The 10,514-nt window shown below is 60.7% G+C and overlaps 3 protein-coding genes across 3 annotated transcripts in view; 1 reads left to right on the top strand and 2 right to left on the bottom strand.

The window, feature by feature from the left end:
- The window catches only part of dnj44 (molecular chaperone), a gene marked incomplete at both ends in the record, with an annotated part of 4,000 nt that extends 3,242 nt beyond the window's left edge, over positions 1 to 758 (bottom strand). Inside the window, 2 exons of the mRNA XM_002946286.1 lie at positions 220 to 576; positions 734 to 758. Coding sequence (XP_002946332.1) covers positions 220 to 576; positions 734 to 758 — 382 coding nt within the window. The remainder of the gene's footprint in view (positions 1 to 219; positions 577 to 733) is intronic.
- Positions 759 to 1,633: 875 nt separating this feature from the next.
- VOLCADRAFT_86501 (uncharacterized protein) lies at positions 1,634 to 4,011 on the top strand (the record flags this gene model as incomplete). The annotated part of the gene is made up of 4 exons (XM_002945927.1): positions 1,634 to 1,793; positions 2,126 to 2,294; positions 2,544 to 3,045; positions 3,148 to 4,011. 4 exons carry the CDS (start codon positions 1,634 to 1,636, stop codon positions 4,009 to 4,011), a joined length of 1,695 nt encoding a protein of 564 aa, XP_002945973.1.
- A 1,629-nt stretch (positions 4,012 to 5,640) lies between these two features.
- The window catches only part of VOLCADRAFT_86502 (uncharacterized protein), a gene marked incomplete at both ends in the record, with an annotated part of 7,749 nt that continues 2,875 nt past the window's right edge, over positions 5,641 to 10,514 (bottom strand). The window contains 8 exons of the mRNA XM_002946287.1: positions 5,641 to 5,714; positions 6,016 to 6,074; positions 7,112 to 7,426; positions 7,809 to 7,979; positions 8,425 to 8,507; positions 9,359 to 9,477; positions 9,552 to 9,581; positions 9,930 to 10,025. Coding sequence (XP_002946333.1) covers positions 5,641 to 5,714; positions 6,016 to 6,074; positions 7,112 to 7,426; positions 7,809 to 7,979; positions 8,425 to 8,507; positions 9,359 to 9,477; positions 9,552 to 9,581; positions 9,930 to 10,025 — 947 coding nt within the window. The remainder of the gene's footprint in view (positions 5,715 to 6,015; positions 6,075 to 7,111; positions 7,427 to 7,808; positions 7,980 to 8,424; positions 8,508 to 9,358; positions 9,478 to 9,551; positions 9,582 to 9,929; positions 10,026 to 10,514) is intronic.

Below are 10,514 nucleotides of genomic sequence, written 5' to 3' on the forward strand. Positions count from 1 at the left end.
CCTCACCCGGCCCCTCACACACACGCGTGCACACCCCCTAGCCCACCCCCTAGCCCAAACCCGCACACACACCCGCACACACACCCTACCCCACACCCGCACACACATCCACACTCCCCCCCCCCCCACACACACACACCCGCACACACACACACCCGCACACACACACCCGCACACACCTGCTATCCTTGAATCCCAGTTTGGCCGCATAGACCTCACTATTGAAGGTCGCCTCAAAACACCAGTACGGCAGGTATGCCGCAGTCAAACTGCTACTTGTCCATTCCCCCGGCTCACTGCTGCTACTGCTGCTGTTAGCAGAGAAGCTACTGCTGCTGCTGTTAGAGGGACTGCTGCCCCCCGGTCCCGCCCCGGAATGGTGGGGTGTGCCCGGCTGGGGCGCGGTCGGAGAGGGGCTGCTGTGCGCTTGAGGAGGCTGCGGCGGAAGCTTGAGGAGGCTGTGCGCGTGCAAGTACATGCAGGTTTTGCGTTGGTACTCTTCGAAGCGGCTTACGGCTTCTGAGGCGCTGATTTCGAATTCCAGGACGGACACCGGAACCCCCCGGTCCATAAGGGCTGCAGGAGGGGAATGCCAGGATGAAGGGAGTAGCACCACAAGCTTTGTCAAAGCAGGTTGGGGTAGAGCTTCATGCTGAGGGCTGACATATATTTCGTGGCTTTTAGGGTTTCGTTCACCAAGGGGGGGCCAGTTACCGTCTGCCCAGGATTTTACCTGGCAGGGAGCACTTGTATGACATTGCATCTCCACCTCCCGACCTGTAGCTTCTGTGTGCACCCAGCGCCGCCCTTGCAACACATATCAACGGAGTTGCAGTATGTATGCAGCTGGTCGTCTTGATGCACTTAATGACTAAGCCTAACATCACGTTATCAACTGGTGATTGAAAGCCTCTAACCAGGTGTCCCAGATTTGATGTGAGCTATGTTTCATGCTCTCATAATATATTTGCACAAAGCTAACCTAAAGATGCTCTTTCTCCAAGACGACGGTTAGGAAGCATGGGCTAGAGCGTAAGCAGTACGTTGCAGAGGACTGGTGCATCATCAGGCAGGGTATTTTCAAGGTCTCTTAAGAGCGGCATACTGCGTCAGCAATCGCGCTTCGCTCATAGGAGAAGTTAGGGTAGGCGTACAACACGTACGATCGTTATTGAAAAAGTATGGATCGTCCAGAGCGGGGGTAGTCTCTTGGTGCAGATCGAAAGAACATGATGAGAAGAGGCTTAAGCTTGGCTTAGATTAATAATTTGCGTCCCTTGACGGAGGTCCGTTGTGGGGGATCCACATGTCCGCAGGCCGGCACGGTTAGTACAGCATGTCATGCCTACTGCCAATTGCAAACGCGGATTTGCAGCGCAAGCTTCCAGCACGATCGAACTCCACACCTCAATAACTTATATTGTTATGAGCCAACTTAATTTGCACCTCCGAAACGCGAAGACCTTGGCCTTGGAATGCCTTTTCAGCTTCCCCAGGGTTCTAGGTCAACCCGTTTCCGGACTTCCTAACATTTCAGTGGCCTGAGAGCTCAACTGCTAATCCCTGATGGTACTGTCATGGCTTTGATGCGCAAGGCTTCGTGGGCAGTAGCTGTCGTTTGAGCTGCAACTCCATGGAAGCAGACTGCCAAGAATGCCCGCACGAAAGGCTTGAATACGGTGTCCAAGCAAATGAAACGAACACTATTTTTGGTCTGCTTAATTCCTGGTTCCTGCCGATGCCTCCCGCAAACTCGAGGCTGTGTCGGGCATCTCGTGCCGGTGTTCGAGCAGGTGAGCCAAACGATAGAATCCAACGGTGTTAGGATTTCTGGCACACATTAAGCGCTTGGTTGTGTGGGTGGTGCGTTATAAACTTACGCCGGAACTGCCTGACTCCCTCCTCCCGCAAAACCTCCCAGTGCCGACCCTCACGGCCTCTCACCAACAAAACAGCAGACACAAACCAGACACACGGAAACAGGCCTCTGCAATGCGTGCGGATTTGCGCCAAGTTGCACAAACGCCAGGAGGCAGATTGATTAGCGAACGGGTCTGCGAAGTTGGCTTGGCAGCGGAGCGTGATCCCGCACAGCAGCAGCAGCATCGGTCTCCTCCGGACACAGACTTCCCCAACACAAGGGGGGACTTCCACGCCGTTCCGGACCACCGGATCACAGCGGCGTCTGCTTCAGACCCTGTGCACAATGACTTGCTAGCCGGGAGGCGCCTGTATCCACAGCAGCAGCAGCGTCTGGTACCAATGTGCTGGTCATCAGAAGCAGCCAATGTGCGGTGTGATGATGTCTGGACCAGCCGGAGCACCACCTGCAGTGGCCGCAACAACGGCTGCTGCACTCCCGGCAGCGGCCCTGACCCCGCAGTCCCCCCACCCCCGGGGGCAGTGGGTTCGCTGAGCGGGGGGCCCACAGAGCCCTCTACCAGGAACCGGGGGGGGACTGCGGGGCCCATACACAGCGCAGCAACTGCCTTCTCCCCCTCCTCCTCCCCCTCGCCCCCCTCCCCCTACTGGATGACGGACAGGGACACGGCCGCCCTGTCGCCATCAGCTACTACCACCTCTCGACCACCTCTCGATGGATGGGGGGGAATCAGCATTGCGGACAGCTCCATAACAGACAGCAGGCAGCGGCGGTCACCATACCAGCTGCCCGCTCCCAAAGACAACAACAACAACATCAACAACAACAACATCAACAACAACATCAACAACAACAACAACATCAACAACATCAACAATAACAGCAGCAGCAGCAGCAGCAGCTCCGTGTCAACCACCTGGCATGCAAAGCGCTATGGGTTGGGGGCGCCACGGGAGGATGCCCGTGTCCGGCCGCACGAGCTACCCCACAGCGGCAGCGGCAGCGACCCCAGTCCGAGCAACCAGCGAGGTGACTTCGGCGGCAACGCGGCGGACCACCCACACGGCGGATCCAACGACATCAGGGGCAACTCTGGGGGCTATGAGGTCTCCGATATCTCCTTCCTAGGGGAGGGGTCGGCGGCGGGCAGGCAGCCAGGTCCAGTAAGCAGGGGGGTATTACACGGGGGCCCCGCCAGCAGCAGCAGCAGCAGCAGGGAGTCCGCTGACAGCGCCGCCGCGCACACCCACGCTGCTGTCCCGCAGCGGAGCACCTTGGACGTCGTGGAGGCCGCCGGCAACCCGCGGCAGCCCCCGGCGGCAGCAGGCGGCGGCCAGCAGAGCGCAGCGGGTGCAGCGGTGGCCCCTTCCGCACTAGACGCCCGCGGGGTGCTGCTGCGGGCTCGGGCTGTGGCCTGGGCGCGAGCTCTGCGCCCCAGTGCCAGGTCCGAGGGCGTCGTGATGTCGGCGCTGTCCGGCAGCGGCTTCAGCCCACAGGACCCGCAGCAACCGCAACGGCAGGTTGGGGAGCAGCAGCCGGAGCAGCTGTGGCGGCGTCGCGGGCTGCAGTACCTCCTGCAACAACCTCCTGGAGTGGGGCTTCACGGTGAAAAGCAAAGTAGCAACCACCTCCACGACCACCTCCACGACCACCTCCACGACCATCACCATCACCACCAGCAGCAGCAGCAGCCACACATGGATATCTCCTCCCTGTTCCCGCAGGGAACCAGCGAGAGCAGCAGCTTGCCCAGGGCCGCCGCCTCCACCTTCACGACCACCACATCCACCACACCCACGGGAGATCCCGCTGGCCCCAACCCCTACGCCAGCCTGCAGGCGCAGCAACAGACCGTGCTGGAGTCGCAATTGCAGCGCCTGGCGGCTCAGTACGCCCAGCTGCAGTGGCGACATGACCGGCTGCGCAGTGCATACGATGCCCAGATGACGCAGCGGGAGCAGGTGATCAAGCGACAGGAGGACACGCTGGTGGTGCTCCGGAACCAGTGTCTGGTGCTACAGCGGCGCACCCAGGCGCTGCTGACGCACATGCGGTGCCCGGGGCCGGTGCAGGTGCCGGTGCCGAACGGCAGCAGGCCGCCAATGCAGGAAGTGGGCCCGGGGGGCTGAGCAACAGCAACACCTTGTGCAGGGCCGCCAGCAGCCTGTGTGCGCATGGGGCGCTAGAAGTGCAAGCGGGGTCGGGGCCCGGGTTGGGCTGCTCCGTGGGATCGGCCGCGGAGCGGGTGTGACATACATACATACATACATACATACATACATACATACATACATACATACATACATACATACATACATACATACATACATACACAACATAGCGATCTGGTTTATGAGCTGTGTATATATAGTCTGTGTGTTAGAATATACGTGTGCTTTAGCAGGGAAGCGCATTTCGCAAGTAGTGGTGGGTATCCTGGACGTTGCTTCTCCCTCTCCAGCCCCTCTCAAGCGCGTGCTGAGCACCGTGATGGATGTGGGGGCCGTGAGCTGGATTTGCTGGTTTGCAGCATTGGAACTCTGAGCCCTTGGGAACGAACCTGTGAGCACTGACGTCTCATAACTGGTTAGTCGGTGTGCCGTCGCACTGGGAGCAGCTCTTAGTCGGTCGTCGTTGATTATGATAGCGTCCTGGCTGTTTTCCCTCGTGTTCATTGCTTGGATGTTTGGACTTTTGCGTTGTACTACATCCCTAATATTTATGCTTGTGGCTCTTAGGCTCTTGGACCTCTGGCTCGTATGGGCCCTTTATACCTCTCTGGTTCATGCAAGCGAGGTGTAAAACACACATATACACACACAGCTCATAACCCCGATTGGGGGAAGAGAGGCGGGAAGAGGGGGAAGAGGGCTCTTTAAAACACGACGGCTCAAATTATATCAAGGTATCATCTGTGCTGTGACACGTGCGGATGCAGAACGCCGTTATGAAGGTTTTCCACGACCCCCGCCATCAGGTGGCACATCCGATTTGTGACAAGAATCATCCGTGTCTATCTGTATGCATGTGCGTTGGAACGCGTCGTAATCGTGTGATACTGAGTCGCGAGTAGGTAGGCGCCGATCAGGGATTGGGTCGTGTGTATGTGTATGTGGGGTGTACATGACTGACAGGCCCTGTTTCCCTCACAGGCCCGGGTGGGTAGGCCCCCCCTTAACCAGAGTGTTTACTGACAATCAATAGAGGGGATGGTTTTAGGCTTTTGCTGGTAGTGGTGGTGGTGGTGATGGTGCTGGCGGAGGATGGATGTTGGGCCGTGAGGGAAGTGCACAGGTTACAAGGCCTTTGACTGCCAGCACCACACCCGGCCATGTGACCCTACTCGCTCTCTGCTGGTGTATCCCCCGCGTATCTGTACCACCACCCCAGCAGTCGCCGTGGTCATCACCCGCAGCCTATAATAATAAACTGTTCTTGGCGTCGCCCACCAACCATAACTCTTAATGCTGACTGCATTCATGTTGTGACTGCTCCAGGGCAGTTTGCTGCCCGCGCGGTTGAGGGCAGCTATATATGTGAACGGCACTGGACGACACAGGGACAGGGAATGCAATGGCCCTTAGGGGCCCGAGCTCCCCCCCCCTAGTTCTTCCCCTCTGCCCCCCCTTGCCTCTGTTGTCAGGAGGACGGACGCCCTTAAAGAGGTGGACACAGGACTCGCGGGGCTGATCCCACGCGGGGCTGCCAGAGAGGACCGAAATGATCTGTGATTCCACACCGGTCATCAGAAAGCGCTCTTAAGAGCCGATATCACCGATCAGCACCAACCTCAACACCCAACACTGCCACAGCCAAAAGTCATCCCAACAAACTGCACACAGAAAACAGATTGTGTTGAGAACAAGATGAGACAAAGATAAAACTCCAATGTGGGGCTGAATCAGCCGGGGGGACAAATCTGGAACACGGGGGCCCCCGACAAGTAGAGAGTGAACTGGCAGGAGACCACCCCCCACTGGTATTACCACTAAAACTGCCAACCGCCGCGCCCTCTGCTGAGAACCGTTGGGGGTTGTATTTGGAGTGAGCACGGAGGCGTTGCGAGTAAACAAGCAACTTCGCAACCACGGGGCCCCCTCAGCCGCCCAACGCCAGCACGGGAGACAGCTCACCTGCGCCACCTGAGAAACACCACCTCCTAGGTCGGACTACTCTAGCTGCTGCTCTTTCCCTGCGGTTGGGATCGACACACCCACCGCCACTAAGACCCGAACACTGTCTTGAGGCGACCGAAGGAGGGGAAATGCCACGGGGCGGGTGACGAATAACCGGTAACAGTATATACGGCACAGAGGGCGCCCCCAACGAGTGAGGGGCTTCACACATCCGCGTGCCAGCTGGTCGTGCTGTACGACTGCGTTGGCGTTGGCGAGCCATCAGGTCTACAGTGCCCTCCTTCTAGCTGCAGCGGCAATAACGATCTAACCCACCTATCCCACGTATATCCCCACAACCCCACAACCGCCGCCGCCGCCAAGAGGCCGTAACAGCTTTTAGGTCAGATCCATAAGGCGCACCGTAAAGCCCCCTCCGAAAGCCCAAAGTGCTCACCAGCGTATGTGTGCCGCCGTGTGCATGAGGGGCCCCTGCGGTGGGTGCGTTGCTCCCCCCTTCCCCCTCCCCCCGCCCCGGAGGTGAGGTTCTTCCTCAAGTCCAAGGTCAGACAGCACCATGTGTTGTACACTGGGCCCAGGAAGCCGCCTACCCCAACCCTCGCTTCGCAGAGGCGATTCCGCGGTCAGTCATGTGCGTGTGCTGGGCCCTGGTGGCTCTCCATCCGGGAAGGGTGGGAACGGGGCCACCCTGGTGGAGCTCCCGCGCCCATCACCGCCCCCTGCACACCGCCCGCACCACACAACAGGTTTCCACTCCCCCCACCCCCACCCGTCCAAGAAGGCTGCCCCTCCCCTTAGCAGCGCATCAGATACCAACACGCACCACGACGATGGCACCCGCCGCGCTACAGACGAGTCACCCAAATATTCCCTCAAAAGAAACCATACCACCTCTACCCCAAGCCTCCACCTCCACCGCTCTGTACTCCAGTCGCTGGACCCACCCACATCCAATATTTCCCGTGACCCGCACGACCACGACAACCCCTACCTCCTCCTCCTCCTCCAGCCAAATGGCCAAGCGCCCAACCCCGAAAGCCCGCCCGCCCAAGCACCCAGCCCCGCAACCCACCACCTCGCAGCTGCCCCTCACCCTGCCACCTGCACCTCCCACCACAGCGGCGGGGAGCTGTCCAGCCGCCTCGTCAGCACCTCGCAGCCGTCCCGGGTGATCACCAGCGTGTGCTCAAACTGCGCCGAGCGCTTGCCGTCCTCCGTGACCGCCGTCCAGCCGTCCGGCCAGGTCCTGTCCCGCCAGGAGCCGGCGTTGATCATGGGCTCGATGGTGAACACGTGTCCCTCCTTCATGATGCCCACCGCCTTGTTGTGCGCGTAGTGGGGCACGTTGGGGGCGCAGTGGAACAGGTCCCCGATGCCGTGACCGCAGTACGACTTGACCACCTGGAACCTGTATGTAAGGTCAGGTGGGGAGGGGAGGGGTGGGGTGGGGGGTGGGGTCGGGAGGGGGGAGGGGTGGCTACCGCGGGGGTACCGAACGCGAGGGCGCTAGCAGGTAGTGTCATGCCATGGGTATCGTGTACCCGGCCCTGCTTCCCGCCCTTTCCACCCTTCACTGGCTAACCCCTACCCCTACCCCTGCCCCTAACCCCTACCCCTATCTCCCCCTCCCCCAACCCCTACCCCCAACCCCTACCCCCAACCCCTACCCCCAGCCCCTCCCCCCTCCCCTCCCCTACCTGGCCCTCCCCCTCCCCCTAACCCCTAACCCCTACCCCTGCCCTCCCCCTCCCCCTAACCCCTCCCCCTCCCCTCGCCTCCCCGTGCCCTACCCGTGCGCTGCTGCGTGTTTGGTGATGATGTCCCCCACGTCCCGGTATCTCACTCCGGGTCGGCAGGCGGCAATGGCCTTCATCAGCGCGTCGTGGGTCACCTGGATCAGCTTCTTGCCGTCCGCGTCCACCTCACCCACACAGATCGTCTCGTTGAGGTCCCCGTGGAAGCTGGAGTGGCGCCCGAGGGGGGCGGCGGGGAGGGGGGAGAGGGAGGGGGGGAAAGCACATGGAAGGGAGGAGGAAGGGGAGGGGAACCGCCATAGGACCAGCCAGCTATGATGCCGTACACATGCCGCAGTATTGATGTGGGTCGAGAGACACTATGGGTGCACGGGCGAGGGAGATGGAGAGGGAATCGAGAGGGAATCGACAACCCAAAATAAAATTCCGGTCACGTACCGAACATGCGGAGTGGTGCAAAGCCCCTCCCTCCCCTCCCCTCCCCTCTCCTCCCGCGAACCCCCCGTTGTCAGCCCCTCCCCTGACCCGCCCACCGCCTTAACACCCCCCCCACTTCACTCCTTTGATGACCGGTGAGGGACTCCATTCCCCCCCTAGAGGGTAGCCCCCTTGGCCCCCTTGGCCCTGAGACCGCCACCCCCCACCTACCCACCCCTGGTAGTAGGCCGTGACATCAATATTGAGGATGTCGCCGCTCTGCAGCTCGCGGGCGTCGGGTATCCCGTGGCAGATGACCTTGGGGGCGGCGGGGAGGGGGGGGGCGAGGTGCGGACGGACAAATGGTTAAAGAAGAGCCCCTTCGGGATGCGGGCGGAGGGGCCGGTATACAGAGCGGTAAACAAGTGACATGATAAATGGCAAGGCGGCAACTGAAGTAACCGCCAGGTGAAGTTGGCAACTACCTCTAACCGTCTAACGTCCAAACACGGGAAGCACTACACGTTGGGAATGTAACACAAAATGGCAAGGCGGCAACTGAAGTAACCGCCAGGTGAAGTTGGCAACTACCTCTAACCGTCTAACGTCCAAACACGGGAAGCACTACACGTTGGGAATGTAACACAAAATGGCAAGGCGGCAACTGAAGTAACCGCCAGGTGAAGTTGGCAACTACCTCTAACCGTCTAACGTCCAAACACGGGAAGCACTACACGTTGGGAATGTAACACAAAATGGCAAGGCGGCAACTGAAGTAACCGCCAGGTGAAGTTGGCAACTACCTCTAACCGTCTAACGTCCAAACACGGGAAGCACTACACGTTGGGAATGTAACACAGACCCCTTGGGTCGCAACCGCCAGCCAGCTGCACCCCCATGGGCCCCCCTAGAGAGGACAATACCGTGGGGCCGCTACGAAGGCATTTCATGGCCGAGGGCCGCTACTAGGAAGGACGAGTGCTTGAGGACGGGCTCCGCCGTTGCTCCTCACACGGGCAGGCAGGAAGGCAGGCACTCCGCACTACAGCGCTAATATCGAGTAGCCAGGATTGGATTGACCCCCGGAAAACCCCCGGCCGGCCGGTGGGTCCCGAGCCCTCCAGCTCCCCCCCACCCGCCCCTTCCGCAGCACCCCTCCCCACCCTCACCTCGTTGATGGACGTGCAGACCGATTTGGGGAAGTTGAAGTAGTTGAGCGGGGAGGGGTAGGCGCCTCGCTCAATCATGGCCTCGTGCACGATGCGGTCCAGCTCGTCCGTGGTCACGCCTAACACACCCCGAACAGGACAGGACCGAACAGGACGCAGCCAATGGCGCACAGGGTGGTGACGGGGGACGCACCTGCAGCAGTGACAAGGCTGCAGTACGGCGCTATGAGGCCACCGCCAGCACCACGGGGGGCGCCCAAGCTGGAATGGCGGACCCAGGCTTCCCCGCCACCGGCCCTCACGCGACCCCCCACTACCCGCCAACAAGCATCCGCACCTCCTTGAGAGTGGGCCCGGCAGCCCCTCCCCTCCCCTCCCCTCCCCTCCCCTCCCACACGCTGCAACCGCGTTGCAGCTCGCACTCAGCTCGCTGGCACCGCATCGCCCTCGACGCCCCACACCCACCCCGGAGCACCAGGCTGCGAATCAAGCCCTGTACCCCTAGTGGCAGTCCTCCCCGACAGACCCAGCCCGACCGACACACGGGGCCCCCACCCACTCACCCACTCACCCGGCTTGGCGGCTGCCGCAGCGAGGTCCAGCACCTCCCGACCGATGCGGCATGCGGCTCGGATCCCGCCAATATCATCGGGTCCGCGAATAGGCACTGCGTGTGAGTGGGCACCAACCACCAACCGACTCCCCAATGAGGTGATGTGAGGGCTGAGAGAGAACGGAATATCATCCATGCACGACGGCAGGAACGGAATGTCGTCCCTGTTGTGGTGCAGTGCTTGAGATTCCCCCCTTTCCCCGCGCGCGCTTGCAGGCACGGAGGGCTTCGTGGGCCCGCCTCTGGAGGTTGCGAACGGAGATGGATGGACAGGAGGACGCCTCCCGACCGGCAAGGTGTGTCCGGCTCTACGCGGCTAGCTGAGTGGGATGACCTCTTCCCAGCGAGCTGATCAGCGAGCATACATACTCCTCAACCCAGTCCTTACTTCAAGTAAATCAAACACAATGGGTACGTCTCCCGACTCAGTCCCGCACCTAAGAGGCGGGGTCCCCCCCCACCCCCCCACCTCCCACCCCCCCACCTCCCACACCCCGGGCATCTCTCATCATCTCCAGTAGCGCAGCTGGTCAGTCCACTCCC

This window comes from Volvox carteri (assembly GCF_000143455.1).
Source record: "Volvox carteri f. nagariensis unplaced genomic scaffold VOLCAscaffold_1, whole genome shotgun sequence".
Taxonomy (NCBI): Eukaryota; Viridiplantae; Chlorophyta; class Chlorophyceae; order Chlamydomonadales; family Volvocaceae; genus Volvox; species Volvox carteri.